This window comes from Cavia porcellus, unplaced genomic scaffold (assembly GCF_034190915.1).
Source record: "Cavia porcellus strain 051 isolate PalLab524CR breed Dunkin Hartley unplaced genomic scaffold, mCavPor4.1 scaffold_22, whole genome shotgun sequence".
Lineage (NCBI taxonomy): Eukaryota > Metazoa > Chordata > Mammalia > Rodentia > Caviidae > Cavia > Cavia porcellus.
The window spans coordinates 36,396,247-36,423,375 of record NW_026947505.1 but is presented as its reverse complement, the minus strand read 5'-3'; the positions used below and the strand labels follow the sequence as shown (position 1 = coordinate 36,423,375).

General features: G+C 41.5%; 2 protein-coding genes across 7 annotated transcripts in view; both read right to left on the bottom strand.

The window, feature by feature from the left end:
* Positions 1–27,129, bottom strand: part of Mpc1 (mitochondrial pyruvate carrier 1) — a 506,120-nt gene that overhangs the window by 258,999 nt on the left and 219,992 nt on the right. The gene's annotated exons all lie outside the window — the stretch shown is intronic.
* Rps6ka2 (ribosomal protein S6 kinase A2) overlaps positions 1–27,129 on the bottom strand; it is a 370,448-nt gene that overhangs the window by 203,320 nt on the left and 139,999 nt on the right. For 2 of the 6 annotated variants that reach the window (XM_063233077.1, XM_013148873.3), the window contains exon 1: positions 14,173–14,408. The exons of the other annotated variants lie outside the window; for them this stretch is intronic. Coding sequence is in view for 1 of the 2 variants with exons in the window: in XM_013148873.3 (XP_013004327.1) it covers positions 14,173–14,223 (51 nt within the window). In the remaining variant the exon portion in view is untranslated. Of the gene's footprint in view, positions 1–14,172; positions 14,409–27,129 lie in introns of those variants that run through there. 6 annotated transcript variants of the gene reach the window in all.

Here is a 27,129-nt window from a genome sequence, read left to right as displayed (position 1 = left end):
TATCTTCTTTACCCATTCCCAATTTTCCAACAAGCTTGATTGAGTAGTATAAATCTCCTCCACTTTTGATGACTATTTTAAGATATACTACACATTAAAGGACAGCTCAGGATGTTTGTGTTCAGGGCAGTACCTCAGTACCCCTAGATCTTTGCTACGTTTTTGAGTTACTGGGATTGCATTTGGTGAATTAAGATAGGTATGCTTTATCATATTATGACTATTTCTTACCTCCTATCTACTTAGTATTTTAAGATCAGAAATGGTTCAAATTATATGAATTGTTATAAAAAAATCTAAAATCTGCTGCAGTTATCACAGATGTAGAAGCCACCGCCTCCACTGCATCTAACTCATTGCTATTCTTCTGCCTGAGGTGCTGCCATCCTAAGAGGCAGCTGGAATTGTGGAGGATGCCCTTTTCAGTGAGGCAGGTTAACCTCTGATGGGATGCAGCAGTGGCAAGAGCAAGATGAACTCACCAGATTCCAAATCACCTCTATGTTACCAGATGGTTTCTTGGAGGGCACAAGAACAGCCTGGACCTGTAGACATCGTGTCCACATCTGATTGTGTTATTTTCTCATTTGTAACAGTCACTTAGCATTTTGAGGGGTCACTTATATATCAACACCAATAAATTAGCACCAGTTTCAGAGGCACGGAGATATAACAGGAGATCAAAGATGATACACAGGAGAGAAGATTGATTGTTATTGAAGCCCAACAGGTGAACACACATTTTCTCTGAAACCAGCACGTTCTAATGCAGGGCCACCTGTGCCCTACCAGTTTACAGTGTGGTAGGGCACAGGTGGCCCTGCATTAGCTTACAAACTGAAGAATAAGTATAACACAGTGGCACAATGCTGTGTATGTGAATGTAATCTGGCAGTGCATGGTGCACGAACCTTACTTGTGTAGCATCAACCTGCCTCTCTAAATTGCTCACAAAACCAGTAGTTCATCAAAACCCACTAAACCAAGTGAATTACTGTGGTCTGAAATGTGTTCTCAAATACATATGTTGAAGTATTAATCCTTGGTATTGCAGAAAGTGACTGTATTTGGAGACAAGACATTTAAAAGTGATTAAGTGAAAATAAGGTCAAATAGGGAGACCCTAATCCTATTTGATGGAACGTTTATAAGAGGAGGACATCTGGACACACAGACCCAGGGATGCATGTGGACAGAAGGGGAATCTTGTGAGGACACAGCCCGGAGGTGTTGTCTGCAGCCAAGAGAAAGACCTTGGAAGGAATCAGCCTTTCAGCCTCTAAAACCGTGAAAAAATTAATTTCTATTGTTTAAACTTTTTAGCCAGTGGCACTTGGTTAGGAAAGCCCAAGCAGATTAATGCATCAACAGAAAACTAACTACATGCCTACTTTTTCCCTCACTGAAGACCCAAAATCAAGAAAGGAAAACGAATACATAATCTTGCTCCATCCCCTCAGAGCACAAGAACAGAACTCTTTGCTAGGTCAACTTTGCTTTAACCAAGATCCATTAAACACAGTGGGAAAAGACAGTTAAGATAGACTTCCAAACCCTGGACTCACAGCAGTCATAGATCTCACATCCCATACTTCACCTTTTTTTAGAGCCCAGACTTTGCACTCTGGTTAAGCCCAAAGTCAGAGCATTGCACACTGGAATGCCAACCTGCACATTGGCTGGTGGGTCAGTCAGGGAACAGCCAGCTTTGCTCAGTGCATAGGAAGACACAGAAAGCATTCAACCCCACTGGTTGCTTAATTTGTCACCTATTCTAATGGAATTACTGATTTTTCCCAAAGCCTAGCATCAGGAAGTTGAAAACCCTGTTCCTACAGTCCCTCCAGTGTAGAAGCAGGTAGAGTCTCATCTCTTGTGGGACCTTTGGAAAGGGTCCTCAGGAAGGGAAGAAGATTCATGTGGGAGAGGGAGAGTACCCAGGAAGCAGGCATGGGGACCTGGGACTGCCAGCCCAGCTCATTCACTGCTGCAGAGAAGAAACAGCATGAGAAAAGGTACGAGGGTTGATGTCTAGACTCAAGGGCATGCGTGCTCTGTGCTTTTAGACCTGAGATTTTATGCTGTTCTTGTTTTTAATACCTGTCAGTCAGCATGAATACCACCCATCTCCAGGTTTTCCGAAACTTCAATTATGGTTGACCTGCTCTGTAAACTTCACTCTTACATGGAAAATGGGTATTCCCAATAGAGACTTTTTGTCTCTCTGCCCTGTGGAGATCACATCAGCTGTTCTCTCTAGCACTGTGGTTGGACTTGATTTAACTTCCCTTGTCCACAAAACATAGTCAATAGACAGTGTTGCTTATGTTTACATTTTCATGTCTTCACTCTGAGTAATTCTTAGAAATGCAAAGGATGCCACCCAAACTCTTACTGAGCTCAATGAACCCATGATTGGAACGGGGCTTAGATGAAAAAAAGACGTACACATTTTTCAGTTTCAGAGATAATTGCTGGCCATGGCAAAAGCCAGCACATTGACTCAAGAGTAATATTTTATTTTTTAAAATTTAACTATAGTTCAATAAATTACAATGCATGCTATCCTTCATAAGTAAATGACAAGCAGTAATGTAAGAATAAGATTTTATAAAATGAATATGAAGAGGAAAACAATGAAAAATTAGATTAAACTGGCAACAAAAAGCAATAGAAAAACCTAAAAAACTAAATAAAAATGTGAAGCAAATAAAATTGTAGATTTAAACTTCATTATAATAGTTATTAAAGTTAGAACAGCATTTCCAACTAATCTACAAAGATTTGCAGACTAAACAAGGCAGCAAATCTATGCTAATGGGACACCCCTGCACCATTCCCTTTCTGCAAGTGTTTGGCAAGTCCTCCCACTGCTCTTTCCTCTGTCTGAAGTGTGCTGTCATTTTCCTAATGCACATGCTTCCAACCAGATAGAAAACATTACAGAACATTGGGTATAGAGTAGAAAGTACAAAATCTTTCTATAGAGAATTGAAAATAGCAGACTTATTTGTATCAGTATTATTACCAATCCAAAAAGGAATTAATAGATTCAAATTTTACCTTTAAAATGAGAGAGGAGGGAATTTTTGAATCTGTAACTTAATACTAAAATTTAATTCTTAAAATTCTCATTAAAGCACTTAATGCCTAACATTTGTCTTAAAATCATCTGAACTGTGTGGGTAGGTGTAGGACCAGAGGGAGCACATAAATAAGCAAGCCCAGCCTTTTCCTGATCATTTTTGAAATTATATAGCTGTGATAGATCTAGGGAGGTTTATTATACTCTTATGTATTCGCTTGCAATTTTCATCATAATGTTCAGTTTTCAAAGCAACAATTTAACCTCTCAAGCAAATGCATGTGATTGTACACTGTTGCTGATTGTTGAGTGTATGTGAGCTAAATTGTAGTTGTGGCCCTATGCAAACACAAATCTACTTTCCTCTGTGGGTGCCCTGTGTGCTAGTATTCACACCAAAAGTGTGGCTGGAGGCAGAACACCAGGCCACAAGATCTGCAGGTGCAACCCATCTTCTCCCGCCAGCCAAGGCCTCTACCTGCTACCCCAACTTCCCCACTTTCCAGCACTCACTCTTACTCTGGACAGGGTGAAGTCCTCTCTGCTCCTCACAGAGTCACAAACTCTAGTTCATGCCTCTATGGTTTGGAACACCTCTTAAGTGTGTTTCTACCTCCCACTGCAGAAGCAGGTTCTTCTAGAGTTACAGTCCTTTTTTATCTCTTGACTTTTTTTCTTTTCATGGTGCAAGGGATGAACTCAGGGCTTCACACTGAGCTATATCCTAGCCCTTTTTATTTTACTTTGAGACAAGGTCTTGATAAGTTGCCCATCTTGGGCTCAAACTCACAGTTCTCTTGTTTTATCTTCCCCAGTAGCTGGGATTACAGGCTTGTGCCACTGGATTAAATCTGTATTTTTCAAGATGTACTGAAACACCCTAGGAAATCACCTTCCTCAGTAATTCAGCTCAGAGTACTCTCTTCTTTAATAAAGTTTGATTTTACGTAAATGCAAAGTTAATAAAACCTCAGTTTTGTCCCTTCAATTCTTACCTAACTCATTTCATATGAGAAAGGTCTTTGGTGCTCCTGGATAAGGTTGCTGTTGTGTATCTTTCCCAAAAGGAGCGGACTTTCATGTATACTTGACAATGTGTAGAGGCAGAAAACGACCGGGACTCTGCTGTTCTTGGAATCCAAACGTTCCCTGAAGGCTTGCTGTGTGGAAGGTTTGACTGTCAGCTGGTGATTTAGGGGGACTGAATAGAGCATGAGGGCTTTTCCTTCAAGTGGACTGATGCTCTGTGGAGTTCATTAGCTGAAGGACTGTTAGGAGGTGGGTCTTGTGAAGACAGTGGGTCACAGAGTAGTGTTCTTGGTACTGTTTCTTGTGCCCTCTCTTTTCTGTGTCTCTATGTCTCTCTCTCTCTCTTTGTATCTTTGTCTCTGTCTCACTGTGCCTGTGTCTCTGTCTCCATCTGTCTCTTTCTCTCTCTACTTCTGGCTGCCATGAACTGAGAAACTTTCCCCCACCATGCCCTTTGGCTGTGATGTTTCTGCCTCACTACAGGTCTAAAGTAATTGAGCTACATGACCACAGACTGGAACCTCTGAACCCATGAGTCACAACAAACTTCCTCCTTTAACCTACGTGTGCCAGGTATTTTGTCACAGTGATGGAAAGCTGACCAACACAGACTCATCCTGGGGAAGTATCAGAGGAGGTGGGAGGAGGAATGAGAGGAGCAGAAAGACCATGTGGGCTTCATAGAGACAAACTTAGGGGATCTTGTAGCCCTAATTTCCCGTGTCTTCTCCTTCAGCCAATGCCACAGCACATTTTATAGTTGTGGCCAAGTGCACAGCAGACTCCAGGAGAGGGATAAGAATTGAAGTGAGGGCCATTTATTTTTTATTTTGTGATAAGGTCTTGCTAAGTCACTAAGTTTCCCATGTTAGGCTTGAACTTGCAATTATCCTACCTCGGCCTTCCAGAGTGCTATTATGTCAACTATGAAAAAAAAATTGGCAGAAAAAGTTAAACATTCTAGAAATTATGAATATTTAGATGTCTAAATTTTCAAATGAATTCATTATTTATTAGAATGCCATTTTAAGCACGGTCACTAGCACAGAACCATGCCTCCCCTCTGTGCTCCATAAGGCCTGTCTGGGACAGTTGTGACCTAGTCTTGAGCAAGGGCTGCTCTGTACACCAGTCCCTGGTCTTGTGCTTCCTCTGATTCACTCCTGCCCTAAGTAAGTCTCTGTTCTGTAGTGAGAGCAGATACAGCAAAAGAGTGAGAAACTATAGCCAAGAAAAGAGCAGGGATGCAAGCTGGCACCGGAGCTAAGGAATGCTGTACTTCCACAGCACAGTCCAACCCAGGGATGCTTGGGAACTGCAGGGACTCCATCCAGACTGAGGAGTCATTTGGGGTTAAGTTCTGAGGTCATATCTCAAGACATGAGGGTTCATGAGTTACACAGTTGATTTCTACTATTTCCTAACACAATGTCACTCTTTTCCCAAGCAAAATAGGAGACGTAGTTACTACCCCATGGTACCAAGTTCAGAACTAAACCATTGCTCCTCTGGAATCCAGGCTTGCTCCCAGTTCCAGACATGGGTCCAGACTCCTCAGCAGCGTATCTCACCAGCATCCTCTACCCTCTGTCCAGTCCTCCCCTCACACCCACTGCCAGTGCTGGCCAGCAGACCCCAGCACAGCTGTGTTTTTCTTCTGCCAGTAGCCCTCAGGTTTCCATGTCTCAGCTGCTTCTCAAGGATCTCAGGACCAGGCCTTTCCTGTGTTTCTGCCCTGGAGTTTGCGCTTGGTGGCATCTCTATCTCCAGGACTCAGAGATGGGGACTTGACACCCACAACTGGTCTCCTGGAGTTCTGAAGCCACTAACTGTACACTGTCCCCTGCTAGGCATGCCTTGTCCCTCAGCAGCACCTGCAGCTGGAACTGCCAGCTCACCACCATCTCTCTTAGGTGTTCATATTAAGATGCCAAATGAGAAGACAAAAGATTGGTGGCTGATCACCAGGTTGCTGAACAGTAGAATCTACTCATCTTATGTTTTTAGATGCTGCTATTCTTCTTATGCTACAGGCAATTTAGTCAAGGAATGGGCTTAAAAATAACCTTCTACTTATTATAGGCAATAAGCTGTAGCAGATTTCTTCTTTCCTGTTTGTTAATGAATTGAGTAACATAAAAGTTAAATTAAAAATAAAGACTCATGCATCATTTTGTTGCTTCAATTCAATAAAACTTTGCTATTGAATTTTTGCTGTAGGGAAACACAGTATTATTGGCTTCTCTTCCTGGTTTTGGACTCAGACTGAGCTAACATCATAAATACTAGAGCAGCATTGTGTGTGTGAGTGTGTGTGTGTGTGTGTGTGTGTGTGTGTGCGCGCGCGCGCGTGCATATGTTCATGTTCACCCTGTTCCATAAGAGACTAGCAGCTCTGCCAGCTGTAGAGGGTGCTGGCCATGCGTTTCATGGTAAGAGGCAGAGAACCAATGATCCTGGGCAGGAGGGGCAGTGGCATGAGGTCAGCATAGAGCTTTCCTGCTCCCACTGACCCTGAGTCCAGAATGGAGGAGACTCAACAGGGAGCTGCTGAGTAATGCAAGATGAGGAGAACACAGTGACAATGACTCAAAGGAACAGAAGCCATCTTCCATCTAGAACAGAGACAGAGCCCCCAGGGTTGCCTGCTCTGTCTCTCAGAGGGGTCCTCAGGCACATCCAGCAAACACACCAAGCCGGTAAATGATCACATCCCAGCCTTTAATAATCTTGTCTAATTTTTGCTTCTATGGGTCCCACTACGCACTTGAACTCTGGCTTTTAAAAGTATATTTTTTCAGCTAAATCACCTTAGGTTCACGAGTGACAAAATCAACAAGAAAATGAAAGGAGAGCCTCTGGGCAGGTGCTATCTGAGAACAGGCTGTCTCTCTTGCCTGGGGCAGAGGCAAGCAGTCACTGCAATCTCATCCTGGGTCAGACTCATGGGAGTCACAGTGTGACCGCTGTAGTAGAGGCAGTCAGTGAGTAAGACAGACCCTGTGCCCACAAAGGGACATGCTCTGCAGCAGGCTGCTAAGAACAGGAAAGGTTTAACCTTTGTAATTTATGTATGAGTATGGGATATTAGGAGAAAACACTGGAATGAATGATGCAAGCAATGAGTAAGCAAGAACAAAACTTGTGTTTCTTGGGTCAATTAAAATCTATAGAGCACATTCCCTGGTCCTAGGGACTTGAAAATATGTTTTTAAATTACCTTATTAGTTTAGATAATTAGTTTTAAATGAACCTTATTAGTTTGAATGATTAGTTCTTAAACTATATTAATTACATATGTAGCCACATAAGAAGTTGGATTTCACTTGAAGAAATCAATTAATGACTCATATTTCCCTCCACTCATCAATACTCCCTTTTTCCGGCAGTGCCCCATTGTCAGGGACATCAGTGCCCCATCACTAGTCACTGTGGGGGTGTGCATATCATAAGTCACCTCCTGTTGAGGACCACTGATAAGACACATGCCAGAGCTCTATGAATCCAGGGCCTACCTGCACACTGGGATCCCAAAGCCAATTCCTGTCCTCCAAAGAGACTGAGAGTGAGCTGGTATCCATGGAAAGTGGCAGTATCTGGGCAACACGCAGATGTAGATGATGGAGCAGGCAATGACATGTCCTGGGGTGTTTGGTGTACTGTGGAGGTGATCAAAAATGGCTAGTGCTAGAGGAGGGCTCAGGACAGAGGACAATGGAGGAGGCAGTGCTGTGGGGCCCTGTGGGCATCATTTTAGAGTCCTAGGTGGAGAGGTGTTATGGGTTAAAAACTAATGGTCAACCTAACGCCAGATGAATTAAATCAGCATGGTGCTGAGCGTAGATGTTCCATCTGAGGAAAGTTGCCAGCATAAATAGAGACACGGAGAAGAAGAGTTGGGCATTGTGGGTTTCTCTAAGTGTTGCTGTTTGAGCCGTTGCTTCTCCTGGAGGATCTTGTCATGACTAGCTTCCCCAGTGTGAGTTCTACCATTGTCATCAGAGGAGCTCGGGACCTTGTTGGTGAGAATGGCTGTGGTTTACTTTGGGGGAACTCTGGTCCTTACATCGAGCATCACTTCCTGGCTCCTGAGGTGAGAATTTGTGCTGTTTAATCTCCAGGAGAAACTTGTCACACTGGCTTCCTGGCATGTACTTGACTGTGCTTATTGTTGGAGGAGCTCAGGTGCTCCATGTCGCTGAGGATGGCTGTGGTGTTTTCAGGGCAGCCCTGGTCCTTGTTTTGAGTGTGACTTCTCAGCTCCAGCATATAACCCTCAACCTACTAGCACAAGTCTTTCACCCTGCTGCTATAGACTTTCTAGCTTCCACCGCTAAACTTTGGGCCTTCCTAGAACAGATCTGTAAAAGAGACTGGCATGAGTCCATGTCATGGGCTCTAAACTTCAAGTTGGACACGTGGGAGGCATTGTCATGGGCTCTAGGTCTTTATCTGTTCTCAGGCAGGACATTGCTGTGGAATTCAGGCCCTTGGCTGAATATTCTGTGTCTTTAGTGTTGTGGATGATTTCCTGCTCTTTCTTGTGTTTAACTCTGGGTGACCATCATAAAATAATATTGTAAATTCTGTGTCCTGATTCTAATTTTTCTCCTCACAACCCCTGACTACAACAAATGGGCTCAAGTTGGGTATAGTGGCCCATGCCTGTAACCACAGCATACTGGGAGGCTGAGGCAGGAGCCTCACAAGTCTAAGTAGCACCTGAGGAACTTAGTGATTAGCAAAATCCTGAATTCTATCACAATGTAATAGGTTTGTGTTCTACTAGCATTCAGTAGCCACCCTATGCTTACCTGCTAGAACCGCAACTGGCAATGGTTCAGATACTGTGCATGATAGGACAACACTACACTACTTCCTGCTCCAGTAACTCGAGGGGAAAGAGAAAGAAAACAGGGAGAATAGAAGCAGGCAGGAGAAGGAGGATGCCTGAACCTAGGCCAAGAGAGCATCTGAGGACACACCCTGGAGCTGGTCTGTTCCTTGACTCTGTGCTATCACACAGGGTCAAGGAACCTACAACCTACTGGAACCTACAGGGTCTGTGAAACCTATAGAGACGAGAGATGATGCATCAGGGATCCTGCTGTCCATGTAGGAGGGACAGGGATCCAGGCAGAAGCTGCTCCACAGAGGCAGCAATTCCTCAACCTGTTTTCTTGTCTTTGGTGGCACAGTCCCTGCAGCAACAACCACTCTTGTCCAGATCTTGATGGCTCCCAGTAGCAAGAGCAAATGCTCAACACCTCATCTCACAGCCCTTGATGAGGCAACGGAGCTGCAACGGGTGCTGCAAACGTGCATATCCATACTGGGTGCTGGGACTGCTGTTCGGTGTACAGGAGTTTTTGCATTTTCATGGTCCAAAGAATAATGGGCACTTCACCTATAACCATGCAAGATAGGAAGCCAGAGGAATTTTCTCCCTCCAGAGTAAGAGAGGAGGAAGAGGCAGAGTGGAGAAAAGGCATTGATTAAAAATTCTACGTATCTGTTGGGATTCAACTGACCTCACCATGTTTCCTAAAATAGTTCACTGCATTATATGGCTGCATGAATTCAACCATTCTTGTTGCTCAGATGTGACTTGTTCACCTTTAATTTTCTGGGCCAAAGAGCAAATAGAGGATGTTCAGATACTTCGGAACATTCCGGTCAGTGAAGCAGTCTCTCTGTGGCCTTATGGCCAAGAAACACAGCTTTCTACACTATATTATCAGAGTTTACCCAGACTTCTGTGCACAGAGACATACTTGCCTTTCAACAGAATTACTGTCAGACTATGTATCCTTCAGAGGTGACTCAGCCTCTCCCAACCATATGCAGGAGACCTGGGAGATACTTCACATGAGACCAGCTGCCTGCCCACATTTGGGGCAGCTCAGTCCAGCATAGAAGCCAGTGCACAAGATCAGCAAAACACCACAAGCCTCAAGGGGTGTATCAGATATTTTCATGGAGCCCTCAGTGCCCTTACCCGGGAACAGGGGAGTGTGATCCCTCTCAAGAATATGGCCTGGAAGCTTCAAGAATGTTCACAATGTTGGGGGGCCATCTGCTTTAGTTCTTGGCAGGACCTGACTCCAACCCAGCCCTTCAGTCTCCAGATTCAAATCCAGAGGTCCCAGAGCTCAGTTGTGTACACATCTATGGCTACACACACACATACACACACACACACACACACACACACACACACACACACACACACAGCTGCTACACATCCTTGTGCACTAGCTAGGATGAGGAGCTAAGCCAGGTGATTTAGAGGGAACATATTCAAGGTGAAGCCATCACAACCAGATCCATAGGAATTATCAGAGGATGAGAAAGGAGCCACAGTCTGTGGATCCACATCCCAGCACACAGAGACCAACCATCAGAGTCAGGGAGGCTCTGAACAACACACTTTCCCCAGCTCAGGTTGGAACATGAGGGCTGTGCCAGCTCAGCACAGGATCCAGATATCCCAGGCATCAGTGCCACCAATGCTCTGGGTGCAGAGCCCTGACCTTCTCCTCCCACCTGCATACTGGTCCTCTCTTGATCCTGTGCCTCTTGGGGAAAGAGAAAGGCAGTCTTGTGACTCCTGGGCCCCATCTTTGATGACATAGGATTCAAGCGTTATATCATGACCTCAGAGAGGCACAGCATCTGCATGGTTTGTATTATACTCACTTCTGTCAGGGGCTGAGGCTGCCTTTGTAGGAAAAATGTCCCATTCCTATGGACTGTGACTGCATTTGTGTCTGAAAGATGCGTCTGCCCAGAGTGTCTTCTGTGCTGACTGCTTTTTAGCCTTAGTACTAATCTCTTCCAAGTGACCCACATTTTCTGCTGCTGGTTCCTCTCTGCAATACACAGAGTGCAGTGCTTCAACTGGGTGAAAACACATTTCATACGTTCTTGCCTGACAGCACTAAATAATATTGCCGAGCACTGCAAAATTCTAAACATAGCCAGAGCTGCCACCTGAAGGTGATCTCTGCCCTCCTGGTGTGGATGGTCCAGACCTGGGCACATGAGGATCACAATAGGAGACCATTATTCCCATGGGGAACTTGTGTCTTTCTAATTTGTTGCACTTCATGTTTCTGAGTTTATACCATTTCTTTGGCCTTACAGAAATGATCTTTTTTCTTCCACAACTGAGTTGCCATGAAAGTTCAGCTGGATTTTAGGATGGAGAGCAGCCTCTGGGGTCCAGATATGTTCCTAAAGCATCTTCCAGGAGGTTTCTGTGGATGGGCTCTGGACTACACCTACACTGGATACGTGTGTGTGTGTGTGTGTGTGTGTGTGTGTGTGTGTGTGTGTGAATAAATAAGAACACTTAAGAAAAGAGGAGCATTAAATCTAACCAAGATCAATGCCAATTTTTAAAATTCCAAGGGCAGCCCATAGAACCAGACTCTTCTAGCTGCACATCTTAGACTTTCCAGTGCTACTGGAAAATCATACCCGTGAAGCATGTGCAGGAACCTCACAGAACAGGCGTGGTATTCAAGTGCAAACATCCAAGCTATTGATCCTGGGAAACTGTGTGAAATGGTCTTTCTGTTCAGGATTAGAGGAAGATCAACCAATCAAAACTTTCCATTCAGCAGAACATTCCTTTAACGCAGAACATCCTAACCCCTGAGCTAATGCACAAATGTCCACATGTAACCACAAAAGTAAACAGGGTTCTGTCAAATATTGGCCTCAGATCAGACAGTTTGATGGATCTTTGCTGCCAGGACTGTGTCTTAATGGCCACAAGCAGCACTGTACAGTTCTCAGGATGCTTAAAAGGGTTGGAAGACACCGACTGTGGCCTCAGCCTCTTCTGATACACAGAATCAGCTCCTCTAGATTTGCTTTTCCTTCTGTGGACAAAGCTCATGCTCACTCCCTGGGGCATGAGTGTGCTGTGGTCCAGCTCTCAGCTGCATTCCCTAATTTCACTGCTACAGTCTGAGTGAGGTAGACTAACCTCAGTTTCATCATTATAAATTGGACCCAAACTTTGTATTTAGCAAATGCTGCTCCTTTACAATGGCAAATCCTGGAAGCAATTTGTCTAGGGTTTTAAAGGCTACAGGTGCAAATATAAGTGTCATGTGTCGTGATGAAGACTGACATCATTTCTTTTTATTTATTATGGAAACCTCTACAAACAGGGGTCCTCTGAATGGGTTGTCATGAATTGGTGGATTGGGAGCTACTATGGGGCATAAAATCCTAACTGTAATGTTGTGTAAGAACAAAAATGAAATGAATACATTAAATAAAAATTGGTTGTTTTAGTACTAACAGTATACAACAGCTATGATAGTAAACAGCATGCACAATTCACAGCATGTTGTTGGTGGTTTTCAAATATGATAGTGAAATAGAAGATTCTACTTTCCAGAAAATCTGAGCATCACTGACTCATTTTGGAAGGCCAGACCTTGGTTGTGAGGCTGACTATTACTCCCCAAGGGCTCTAACAGCGTGGAGATGTCCTGAGGCTCCAGTTTCCCAATGGCTTGAAGACCCAACTTCAGATCTGAGCAGCCCTGTGGATTTTCCCATCCTCTCTCTGTGTTCCTACCCCCACACCCCAAATGAGGCCCCACACTCACTCTAACAACCTCTGGAACAGTTTCCCAATTTTCATCTCTTCCCCGCTACGATCCAGTGTGACACCTGCCAACTTAGTGTTCCCAAAATAACTCCTGTCATCTCACATGTCACTCCCTGCTTAGTGCCACCCCTACCTCGTCCCAAACTGGCTCTTGTCTCCCACACACTTCTCTTCCCTGCAGGGAGCAGCCCAGGAAGCTGACCCTCTCCATGACAACTCTTAACTATGCACCGGCTTCCTTCCGATTTCTTATATACATGATTTCACCATCCCACCTCACCAGGCACTGATCACGTTCTGAGGGCCCACACACAGATACTTCCTCTGCAAACGGATTGGCAGCTTCTTGGGCTTGAAGCAAAGGCCCATTATGAGTGTGCCAAGTGTACTGGAGACTACCTATTCATGCAATTATCTATTTATTCATCTTAGGTACAATAAACATACCAAAATAAGTAACAAGTAGAAAAGCCAACAAAAGGGAACAAAGATGCAAAGATAAGATAGAAAACAGCAGGAAAATGGAAGGAAGCTGAGCAGGCACCACCCGTGTGCCTGCACGATGGCTGGTGAGCTGCAGTGGTTGGATGGGACACATGACAGGAAGGAGTGTGCAGGGATGGAGTGGTGTGGGGTGGGGGAGGGCATGCTAGCAAATTAGAAAACCGCAATCACATTAAATGGTGTTCAAAAGGAAGAAACAGAGAAAGGGCATTCAGGGTCTTGAGACAGAACAGCTGACTGTGACCCTTCCCAGCACCTGCCTTCTTAGGGAGGAAAAATGAAGGAGGAACAAGAGAGGAAGGGGTCAGATGAGGGCAGAAGGAGGATGCAAAGTGAGGGAGAAACTTGGAAGGAGGGAAGGAGGAGAGAAAGAAGGATGGAAGGAAGGAAGGAAGGAGGGAAGGAAGGAAGGGGGAGAAAGCAGTGTCCTGCATATCCAAACACAACAAAAAGTAAAATTGCTCCTTACTGAAAATGGGCACAAGAAATAAATTATGAAAAAGCTCACTGTGTGCCCCGAGCCAATGACAGTCATGTGATGATGACCAAACTGCAGCAAAGTCAAGGACAAGGCCACGTAAACACTGACAGACAGCAGGTGCTGTGCAGCCCGAAACTTAAGAAAACACAGGAATAAACAGAACAAGATTGCACCTAAATAAGAATAAAAAGTAACAAGCAAAATGAATATTTTTTAAAAAACACAGTTTAAATTGCCTATTAAGTCAAATGTTAATGGGGAACAGTGAGTAAAAACGTTACAAATGTCATCATCATCCACTACTATGCAAAAGTGGTTACCTGACTGATTTAACTGCTTGGTTGCAAAGAGGATTGAGAAACAGTGTAAGAACAGAAACAAAAGCAAAAAGCGCCAACATGCTCCACAGGGCTCTGTAACCATGGAACGCAGGGTACTTACTAACAGTATCCCATAGAATTTAGAGAAGGCTTGGCGGAGCAGAGAGAGCATGTTGCTTGGGTTAGAAATGGTGATGATTTGGGCCAAGAAGCAACACCGGCTTATTCTTCAGGCCCAGAGAATCTCACGCCTCCGTGCATCAGCAAGCAAACTTTCAAGTGGAGTTTATAAACACCGGGCCATTTCTCACTCAGGATCATCCAGTGTCAGCAGGAGGAAAGAAGCAGTTGCTCACAGCAGCTAGAATATGCCACTCCACTTTTAGTAACTGACCAAGCCACACTCCCAGGTCACTTACTTAATATAGGGCTGCTCTTTCAATTGGGTGGCCAGTTAGCAAGGTTGGCCACCTACTAGGCTCTGGGTCCGCCTGTCTTGTGAGAAGCCCAAGTCTCAGAGGGCTACTTATATCATGCATAGCTGGCAGGAGCTGCAGCAATACCTGGGTCTCACCTCATGACACCACTAGGAATTCAGATGTTCTGTGCTCCTGCAAAGACTCCAAGCCAGGTCTCTGGATAACTGAACAGTGCTTCTTCATTATTTATGTGTTGTGTTTCAGAGACTCTATTTGGTAATTCTAAAACTCTGGTATCCTTGTACTACTGACAGGTTCTCCACTGAAGGAACTAGAACCCTGGAGAACTTAAACTTCGTACTCAAGGTTACAGGGCTTCCCTCAGGTTCGTTAAGTCAAGGTAGTTCTCAAATCTGTGATCACAAATATCTAAAGTACATTCATATTGTTCATAAAATATGTTATGACTTTGTAGTTTTGTGACAATGCATTTTTCAAAAGGCTGCCCAACCCTACCTTTAATAAATGTCTGATTCAACATTAGGCTGCCAACATTCTGCTAATACAACAAACCAACTGCTGGAAATCAGCCACACCCACTTCTGTACACACACAAATAGCAGCTTAGATGGATGTTAGAAATTTGGGGGATAAAGCCAACAAAAATTTTAAAAAACCATTTTTTAAAAACAAATCCCACTGACCATGCTCAGAAGTTATTTGTTTGACTTATGCACACCAGTTTCAACTCTCAAACAAGAAGATGGTGAATGGATTGAATGAAGGGAAACTAAGTGACCAAATGACTGTATAGAGCAGAGTTCCACACCAGGTTAGATGGCTCAATCTGGACAGTTGCCTGTGGAAGATACTATTTTCCTCTTATTCAGCATTTGGGAGTTTCAGCCTCAGCAATTTAGCTGCACATACTTGAAACCAGTGCTGAACACTCATTGGATCAATCGCCACAGCCTTTGCCTGGAAGGGCAGTGACTGTGGCCTGCTTTGCTCACCACAGGGACCCAGTGATAGCTTGTTGGATAGATGGACAGTGGAAACGCAGGCTGGAATAGAAAGGAGGTGAAAGGGTGGGAAGGGTACCTGACTGTACCTCTCTTACAAAGATGTGCTGTGAGGAGAAGAGAGAATGTAAGGGACTTGGGTTCAGGCGTGTACAGTGTGCATGCACAACATAACGAGAGAGGGAGAGAGAATATGTTAGAGTGCACTTAAAGAAAAACAGAAATAATAGAGTAAGAGACAGATATAGACAGTGTACTAGTGACTGTGTGAATGCCCTAATTACGTTAAGCAGTAGCAAGACATTTTCTTACATCACTAGAAAGGAAAAGAGGAGGTGGTGATGGTACAGACAAACTCCCAGAGCAGAGGTGAGAGCTAGAGAGTGTCTCTGAGTGATGGCTGTAGTGTCCTGTTGAATAGGAAGCAAGGTCATCCCTGGAGAGAGTAGTTCCCAGCGTGGGCATCAGGCTGAAGTCAATAGAAAGTTAGAGATTGTCACCATGGAGAAATGGAGAGGGGTCCGGAGGTATTGCCATAGTACCAGGAAGTTTGTAAATGCTCCCTCTTGAGAGTAGGCATCCTGCTGGCTGTGTTGCAGTCCCAGGAGGGTGGGTACCTGCCGACTCTGGGGCAGTCTGCTCACTCTGCAATGTGTCTGACTTGTTTCAGTTAACATGATAGTCCCAAATTGCAGGCATTTTCTTATAAATGACTCAAATGTACCCTTCTTTATAACACAATGGTACTCCCTTGTGTAAAAATACTACATTTTCTTTATCCATTCATCTGCTGATGGTTATATAGGCAACTTCCAGGATTTATTTATTATGAATCATGCTGCTATAAACATGAGTAAATATGTGTCACGATGATAGGATGTCCTCTCTGGGGATTTTTAGAGGGGTATAACTGAGTCAAATGGAATTTCTAGTTTTAGTTTGCTGAGGAGCCTGTACACTGATTCCCATATAGGCTGTACTTTCTAGTTTTCAATCCCACCAACAATGTAGAAGGGTTCTTTTCCCCCACAGTTTCACCACAAGTATTTGTTAGTATTTGATTTCTTGATGATGGCCATTCTTTCTGGAGTAAGATGGAATCTCAGTGTCATTTTATTTTGCATTTCTATCATAGCCAGAGATGTTGAACATTTTTTCATGTATTTATTAACCAGTTGTACTTCGGAGAAGATACCCATTATTTGACTAGGTCTCTTATTTTAGAGGATCTAATTTTTTGAATTCTTCATATATTCTAGATATTAATTTATTGTCAAGAGTATCTGGCAAAATTTTCTCATTCTTTAGCTGTCTGTTCACACTGCTAGTTGTTTATTTTGGCATGCAGAAGATTTTTAATTTGATATGATCCCATTTATTGATTATTGATGTTTATATCTTGTGAAATTGGGGTTATGTTCAGAAAGTCCTTGCCTGTGCCTTCCAGAGTTTTCTAGTTTATCTTACAGCAGATTAAGTGTTTCTGTTTTAATATTTATATCTTTGGTACAGTTTGATGTTATTTTGGTACATGGTGATATTGATCTAAATTCAGTCTGTGCATGGATAACAATTTTTACCAATATCACTTATTAAAGAGACAATCCTTTCTCCAGCACGTGTTTGGCGTCTTTATCAAAGGTCAAATGGCTGAACTGCCTGGGATTGTTTTGGCATCCTCTATCTGTCCCATTGAGTCTATATGTCCATCTGTTTTTGTGCCAGTACCAGGCTGTATTTGTCCCTGTAGCCTTTGAGATAGCTTCAGATCTGGCCTTCAGCTTTGTTTTGTTGCAAAGGATTGGTTTTGCTGTTCTGGGTTTCTTCTGAGTTCATATTAATTAGTTTTCTCTAGTTCTGTGATGAATGCTGTTGGTATTTTGATTAGGATTGCATTAGTATATATATATATACATAAAACTTTTGGAACTATGGCCATTTTGACAATATTGGTTCTGTCTATACAGGAACAAGGAACACTCTTCTATTTTCTGGTGTATTCTTTACTCTCTTCCTCCAGAATGCTTTAGTTATCATCTTACAGGTTTTTTTGGTTCATTTGTTAGAATAATTCCTAAGTATTTAATTTTTCTTGACACTATTGTGTGTGGTATTGTTTTTCTAATTTATTTCTCGGGGGATCCACTATTGCTGTACTGCAAAGCAATGGATTTTTGTGTGCTGATTTTGTATCTTGTTACATTACTGAATTTGATTATTACTTCTAGGAGTGTTTTGGTAGAATTTTTTTGGGTAAAGGATCATGCCATCTATGAATATGATAGTTTGATTTCTTCCTCTCCCATATATATCCTATTTATTTTTTTTCTTGCCTGATTTCTCTGGCCAAAATTCCAAGCACTGTATTGGACAAAAGTGGTGATGGTGGATATTCTTGTCTTGTTCTTGACTTTAGAGGGAAAGCTTTCCATTTTCCAACACTTAATATGATGTTGGCAGTATGTCTGTCATAAATAGCTTTTATCAGGTTGAGAAGGTCATTCTATATTCTCTTCAGTGTTTTAATCATGAAAGGATTTTGGATTTTGTCAAAAGCTTTTTCTTCATCTACTGAGATGATTATGTTACTTTTGTCCTTGATTCTGTTTATGTATTAATTTATTGATTTACATATGTTGAATCATCCTTGCATACCTGGGATGAAATCCACTTGAACATTATGTATGATCTTTTTGATGGTTGGTTGCACTTTTTTCTACCAGAATTTTGTTGAGGATCTTTGCATTTGGTTCATTAAAGAAACTGGCTTATAGTTTTTTTTCTTAGATGAATCTTTGTCTGGCTTTGGAATCAAGGTCATTACCTAGCTTCCAGGAATAAGTTTAGCAATACTCTTTCCCCTTCAATTTGATTTAAGAATTTGAGAAATATTGGCATTAGATCTTCTCTGAAGTTCTTGTAGAATCCAATGGCGAATTGATTTGGTCCTAGGCTTTTCTTAGTTGGTAAGGGTTTTTTTTTTTTTAAAAATCATTATTGCTTCAATTTCACCACCTTTTATTGAATTGTTCAAGGATGAACTAAAATCCAAAGGATGGAAAACAATATTCCATGCAACAGAAGCCTAAAAATAAGTGGAAGTAGCTATCTTATTTTTGAACAAAATAGACTTCAAGCCAAAATGGATCTGAAGAAGCAAAGATTACTACATATGGGTTAAGGGAAAATTTCAACAGGAAGAGATAACAATTATAAATAAACACACATCAAAAATTGGCATGCCTAAATTCATAAAACAAACGCTAATGAATACAAAAGATCAGATACACATCAACACTGTTGTAACGGGGGTAGTCTCAATACTCCACTATCACAAAAAGGCAGACCAACTAGACAATAAATCAACAAAACATATCAGAGTTGAACCACAGCTCTAAACAAATAAACTTAATAGATATCTATAGAGTGTTCTACCAGAGAACAGAATACAACCTTCTCAGCACCATGGGAAACTTCCTCCAAAATAGATCACATACGAGCCCATAAAGCTGTCTTCAAAAAATACAAAAGTATTGAAATTATCTCATGAATATTATCAGATCATGGTGAAATGAAACTAGAAATCAATGGCAAAAAATCCCCTAGACACTGTGAAAACACATGGAAATTAAACACAATACTCTTATATAATCAATGGGTTACAGAAGAAATCAAGAGAGAAATTAGACAGTTCCTAGAATCAAATGATAATGCCAGCATAACATACCAAAACCTATCAGACAAAATAAAAGAAGTCCTAAGACAGAAGTTTGTATCTGTAAATGCTCACATAAGGAGAACAGAGAGCTCAAGTAATTAGTGTAGGGAGGTATCTCAAGGTCTTACAGAAACAAGAACAATAAAATACATTAAAGTATAGATTAATGAAATTGAAACTTAAGAAATTATACAAAATCAATGAATGGAAGATTTGGTTCTTTGAAAGAATAAGCAAGAGAAAAATACTGTTAGCCAATCATTAAAAAAAAAGCAAAACAAAGAAAAGATATGTTAATGCAGTTAGAAAAAAAAAATCAAAATCACAACAAACACTACTAATATCTAGATTATTAATTACTCCAAAAACCTGTACTGTAATTAACTAGGGAATCCAGAAGAAGTGAATAGATTTCTAGATACATATAAGTTACCAAAAGTAAACCAAGAAAAACAAAAACTCTGAATAATTTTATTACTTTAATAAATTTTAAAATGTAAACATTTACTGCCTTTGATTATTCTCTCACTGATCAAATGTTTACATGAATTTCTGACAAATAAAAACATTATTGTGTCTCTTCATCCATTTCATTCATCAGATTTGGTACTGTGCAACTTTTGGTTGTTCTCCAAGGTCAAAATGACAGTGAAAGGTAAACGTTTTGAACTGAGTTACAACTTCAAGACAGCCATGACAGCATCAGCAAAGACACCTACCAAAGAGGAAAGTGACAGAAGAGAAAGTGCAGAAAGTGACAAGGTCTAGGGGATAAATGTAGTAGAAACAAAAGGAAATATTTTGAGAGGAATTAATGGCAATCTGCCTTGTACAGTAATAAAATTTTTAGATTTAATCTCATATTCATCACATTTTTGTTCATGCCTTACATAGAATAAGGCATGATTCTATGTACACAGTCAGCATGCAATGATCAACAAAATCTTTATTGTTCTGAATATAACATGGAATGTCATTCATGTTGATTTTAACATTTGAAAATTTCTTTGACCTAAGTTAGGTCTTATTCTTTCTGATGCTATACTTGAGAGAGTTTTTATTTTTTCTCTCCCTTTTGTGTTTGTCTTTTACTTTCTACCCCTGTCTTTTTCAGACTTGTTCCTTGGATGCCACTTGTGTGATCCGACTGGGTATCTTTGGAAATTAATTTCTCCATTTTTCTTTTCTTTGGGACCATGTGATATCACATCCTCTACATCATGGACTGAAAATGTCCCTATCCTCTCAGAAGATATTCTTCTTTCAAGCCCTCAGCTGCACAATCACATTTACTTCACGAACACAGAAAGCCTAGATCTGTCCAGTTCACTGTCTCGGTGGGATCCTTACACTCCTTCCTGCAACAAACCTTTGCAATTTTATCTCTTTCCACTCTACAGTTCAGGGATTTTCCTAAATTCCTAAATTCACATGCCTTCTTCAGGGGAACAGGGACAGTGGTGGTTCCACATGCATCTTGACTAGGTCCAATCTCCCAATGTATGTCCCTTTTGAAATGGGTGTAACCTTTTAAACAAAACACTAGCTAGAGATTTGCATGCTACAGAGGAAATGCAGTCTGGGTTACTACCTTAAAGAATGCACGTTCAGGGGGCTGGGGATTTAGCTCAGCGGCATAAGCGCCTGCCTTAAAAGCAGGCAGTCCCCAGTACCGATAAAAAGGAAAAAGACAAAAAAAAAAAAGGAATGCATTTTCTTTCCAATCACACAAGAATACTGGTAAAGTCACATTTATCACCTGTGTGATTATTTTAAGTTTATTATCTGTGGAAAATTTATTCATCTAAGAGTGTCAGTGGCTATACAACCTGATCTCCCTCCCAACTGTATCACTATGGGAGTAAGTGGATATGTATCACATGTTAGTGACCTTTATTTTATACCTTAAGTCGTATTAGAGATCAGTCTCTACATGGGAGGGGTGGCAGCTGTGTTTGGATTCACACCTTGTCTAGTAAACAGGGTTTAACTAACATTACACTAGTTTTTAATGACCTAATATGCATATTGTCTTCATTATTAAACACAAAACATGATATTACTAAGTTGTCACAATTCTACCAACAGAGAGAACACTTAGTGTATAAATCAAAGCTGAAGCAGCCCCCACCCCCCACCCCTCGCCAGCAAATTACATGTGAAAGGCTGACAGCCAGGAGTGTGAGCCCTCCCATCGTATTTTGCATTATTAAAAATATATCATTTTCTCTCCTCAAAAGTGACATTAGACATGTGAAATCAGATTGTGAGCTGTATTTGGAAGATTGCAAGGTTGCAGTGCTGTGAATGAAGCCAAGACATGCTATGGTTTCCTAGGTACTTTCTGAAACCTAGTTTAACTCCACCGAACCTTTTAACTTTCAGGTGATAACTTTTCTACTCATGAAAAATTAGAAGGAGAATGAAAGAAATTGTGAGACTATAAAATGCAACACATAGAGATGAGATATTTTTACCTATTTTCTTTATGTAACTTGTTTTATGAAATGACATTGTTTTTCCAGTGATATCTTCAAAAAAATGTGAATGAGATTCTGGACATTATTTTCATTTTGTAAAAATTGCCTCATGCTTCTCATGGATGGCAGAGGGACTGGAACCAGACTTTGTACAGAGCTGTGAGTTAACACCTGCAAAGACCTGCTTCCATCCCAGTAAGGAGAATAAGTTCAACTAGATACTAAAAAATCCAAGATTTTAAGTAGCCTTTATGCTTATTTTAAAAATCCTATCTCCACCTGTGCCTCCACTCTGGTCTCCAAGTCTCAGCTACTTGAAGCCTTTCTCAGTTGCCCTCTGCCAGATAGCTTCATCTTCTCTTTATCATACAGCGGTACCTCAGTTCACAAACTTAATTCTTTCCACAATTCTGGTCGCAAACCAAATTGGATGAGAACCGAATCAAATTTCCGCACATTCATAACATTGAAGCCAAAATTTGACGAGAACCAAATCAAATGCAGTGGTTAAATTCAATGTAACAAACTCCTACATCCACTGAAATGTATTTAATTTATTAGGAATTTAACATATTTTTGATGTCAGGATTTTTAGTTAGGATTTATTATTGCTTTGGTTGTCGTTCTCTAATCACAAGATTTGAAATTAGATGTTTAGATGTCCTTTCCCAATCCCACATTTTCTTAAACCCTTGCTATTCGCAGGGGATGATTCTGCACAATGTAACACATACCTATTACTTTGTAGCTAACACACCTGTATAATCAATTCCTTAGTGAAAAAAAAAATCAAAAGTAAAACAACTCATTTGCATTTAGTATTCAGTAACTTGTATTTCAGTTATGTTGTTGACATATGTTTTGGTTACTTTTCTCTTGTTGCTGAGACAAAATACTCAAGGCCCATAATCAAGGGAGGAAAGATAATTATTTAGCTCACAATTTGTGGAGGTTTCAGTCCATAATCAGCTGATTCCAAAACAGTTTGGCGTGGCACAGGAGCAAGAGTTCATGGAGGCAGAAAACAGCAAAAGCAACAACAGCAAGAAGGGGTAACAGGGGCAAAAGGGAGGAACAAGCCTCTTTTCCTCTCTTACATTGTATGCAGGCTACCCACCCTACGGAGGGTGTAGCATTCATATCCATAATCCCAGCTTTGGACCACAAGTCAATCACAAACTAGAAGCCTGCCCCCATGACTGCATCAGGCTTTGGGAGACATCTAGATACAAACTGTAGCAATATATAATGAAATTTAAGTAACAGAAAGATAGTTTCTTAAAATTTCACTTTTATCACCAAAATTTTGAGGCACTTCTAATAGTTCATTTGCCCCCACATGGAGGTGCAATAGCTGTGCTTTGTAAGGCAATACCTGAGCCTCGTGAGTGAGGACTTTGGTCTGACATGTCCTCTACAATTTCACTGCAGCATGGAACTCTTCTACCTGGGCATGCTGATCTTTTCTCAGAAAAATTCAGTGAATTTCAACTGTTTCTCTGATGATTGATTCCTGTTTTGCTGATCTGATTTGTGTCTGAGAAACCTAAAATTAGGCTCACACTGCATTTACATTGTTCTACATGCATCAGCTTCTGATGACATTAAAGTCTATAACTAAATCAGACTGCTCTTCTACAGCCTGGACTCCTATATCCATTATATGTCCAACATCTTGTTCATTTTCAGATGTCCATCTCCAAAGCAAGCCAACACCAGTACATCCATAGACAACACCTCTGGGGGATCCTTAATTTGACAAATGGCACCCATCTACTTACATAAGCCAACACAGGTAGCCATGTCTGATTTGTCCCTCTGTCTCATGTCCTGTGCCTAGTATCACCAAGGTTCTTTCTTTTTAACTGTAAGCACTTCTCTGATTAATCAAATTCTGTTTGCCTTCATTGTTACTGTCCTAATCGAAACTATATTGTCTCACTCTGGACCACCACAGCTACCTCCCTGGCCAAAGCCATTTTCATTAAACACAGATACGAGCATACCATACCCTCTGCACAAACTCTCCCAGAAAACTACGAGTAGAAAAAAAATTGTCTAACTTGATGTGTTACTAAAACATCCAGCAAATATCACACTTGATAGAGAAATATTTGAGCTGGGGATTTAGCTCAGCTGCATAAGCACCTGCCTTGCAAGTGCTGGTGGTGAGTTCGATCCCTGGTACCAGAGAGAGAGAGAGACAGAGAGAGAGAGACAGAGAGAAAAATACTTAAAGATCAGAAACAAAGATGCCCATTGTTGTTTAACATAGGACTAAATGTCCTTTTTATTGCAATGGAAAGAAGAGAGGGAGGAAGAGCAGAGAGGAGAAAAGAGCATTAGTAGCATAAAGTCTGAAAAGGAAAAGATTGAAAAGAAATCCTTGGTGGGAGATGACACAATCCTATACATGGGCAACCTAAACAATGGAACGAATTAATGAGAGTTCAGTAAAGTCAACAAATGTAAAATAAGCTTAAAATAAACAACAACATTTTCTATTCCTACAAATGTATATTGGAATATTTTCCTGCTTCCATTAATATTGCAAAACCTAATGGCTGAAGAGATAGTGTTAGGAGGTGGGCCCTTGGAAAATGATTATGTCATGAGGGTACAGCATGATGAATGGAATCAGTGTCCTTATAAAAGAGGCTCCAGAGAGCTTCTCTGCACCCCCTACAGTACGAGAACACAATGAAAAGAGACCATCTATGATCCAGAAAACGGCCTCACCACACAGTATATCTATGATATAGACCCTATGATCTGGAACTTACAGTCTCCAGAATTGTGAACAGTAAGGGTTTTTACCTCACTCAGTGTGTGCTATTTCATTAAAGCAGCCTAAATTGACTAAGTCCTAAGACCTACAACAACCATTTGAAGTTTTTTATTAAATGTGTGTGGTAAAACTTTTCAAATACATTTTCTGTGTCCACTGAGAGAACCACATAGTTCATAGAGTTACTGATAAGAAGAGAGAGGGAATCCAATAAAAAACAGATCCATTATAAAGATAGTTTAGAAAAAGAGAAGTTTTAAGATTTGCTCAACTCAAGAAGCATAACCAGAAAGAATAAAATAAAGGGCTGGCATCTAAGCACCAGAGCAGAGTGATGACAACAATTGTCACCTACACCCCCAGCTACTGGCTGGCAGATCCTCCTCCTTTTGACAGGATCCCCAGAATTAGGGGCAACGACTCATATAGGCTTTAGGATGAGAATCAGGGACAAGAAAAGGTCTCTGATGCTGCTTATGATGATTGACATGTCACACACATGCCTATAATTATATTCTGAAGGATGCACACAGCGGCACACTGCTGAGAGGTGCGATCCTTGGAAGTAAGTTAAGGTGGTGACCAAAGAGGTCACAGTTCACCACAGAACCTTGTTTCTACGTGAAATTTTAAAAAGTGCTAAAAGACTAAACCCAATCTTCAGATATACTGGTGGGGTGGTGAAAACTGATGAAATCCCCAAAACAGGATGTGGTTTACGTCATGGATCATTACTGTTCAGAAAGAAGAGAATTATTCAGAAAGCTGTGAGCACACTGTGAGGAGAGAATGCGTGGAAGGGGAAGAGCCACAGCCTCTAGTGCATCCGTCATGGTTGGTACTCAGCAAGTGTCACTCAGTGAGTGTCGTAACATTGTCACTGTACGAGACTGACACAGATGGAGGTGGTGCCCAAAGCCAGGCCACAGACCAGCATAGGCCCAGGTTTGGGATATGGCTGTCTCCTGTGGAGGGGACTTGCAGGAGGAAGTGGGAGGAGTGTGAGGTTCAAACATTCTCAACAAGAAAATATTGTTGATTTATTAAGGAGGAGAAAAATGGGCTCATGGCTGTTATGCCAGCATTCTGGGCAACTGAGGCAGGAGGATGACAAGTTCAAGCCCTGGGCAACTTAGCAAGATCCTGTTCAAAATAGAAAATAAAAAAGGAATGGAGATGTAAGGCAGTGCAGAGGCTTTGGGTTCAATCATCTGTGCTGGAGGTGGTGGTGGTGGTTACGCAAATGAGACCTCCTGGAAGCAATTTATTTGGCATGGCGAGGGACAAAGTCAGGTTGTAGGCAGAGGGTAATGAGGAGGTTGCAGAAGAGTTGAAATAACATGACTGAAGTTTAAAAACAGCAAACATATGGACACATTTAATATTGTGGAAGAAGTATAGAACAAAGATGAAGGATAATTATGACCGGGCATGATGCACACCTGTAATCTCAGTACTTGGTAGGCTGAGGCAGGAGGGTAGCTGTGAGTTTGAGGCCAGCCTGGGTTACAGAGTGAGCTCAAGGCCAGCCTAAATTGCATAGTGAGACCCTGTCTCAAAAAGACAAAAAGAAATTGTGACAGGGCAATTCCAAGTAGGGGAAAAGGGATAGAGAATGAGAGGTTGACTAAAAAATTATCTAAAATCTATGAATATATTATCTTTATTACTATTATTAATTTAGAACAGATTTTCTTAAGTTACAGTGTACGAGCACAGAAAAAGAGAAAGAAATCCTCCAGCATAATTACATCTAGAATTTATGTCTAAATTTACATTTAGTTCATTTAAATGTATGTATTCTTTGTTAGACCTGGAAAAAAACCCAGCGTAACCTAGTGTATTTCTGTCATTATGTTCTAATTCCTATGGGAACAATGTGATTGACCATATATCAAAGCATCAAGAGTTAAACCCTTTCAATAGCAGCTACTCACACTCTGTGTAGAAAACCCAACTCTCAAAAGCCATACTAAGTGATCCCCTTTCTTAGGATGCTACAAGACATAAAAATAATTTCAGGGCAATGACCTTCTCTCTTGCAACTCCTTATCCCTCCTGCCTTGTGATTTTGGCACAAAACCAAGAACACAAAAGGTGCTGATGACATGTTTTAGATGAACAAAACACATTTAAGGTGCCAAATGAGAACGCACAGCACCAGGCAGTGCACTCTGGCACAGTGCTCAGGCCTTTACTAAGAACTAAGTAATCGGCAATTTTTAACATCCTCCAAGATTTTCCACACTTTCACAGTGACTTCTTTTCCAAAACAATGAGACTGGTTCACTTTGTTGTATTTTGGGGACAGGCAACTTGGACGGAAGTCCCTGCCACAGTTTTCATGGGCAGCACATGATAGTCAGAAATCACAAATTAGACCACAAAATTGAAATGCGTCAGCTTCTGAGTGGGGGAGGTTGACAGCTGGTAGAAGTGACCGCAGGGAGCTTGCTGTTCCATTTGCCACTAAGCAAATAGGGAAAGAAGAGTTAGAAAACATATGTCCTACAAGCCACCCTTGGGTGACAGTCAGATGCGTTTCCAGCTCTTACAGTGTGCTGGCCCATAGACACCACTCCCTTCCTAGTGGGTCTGTTTCCTCCTGTTCCAGAGCAACCATCTGTTCACGCCTCCCCCAGATTGCTGTA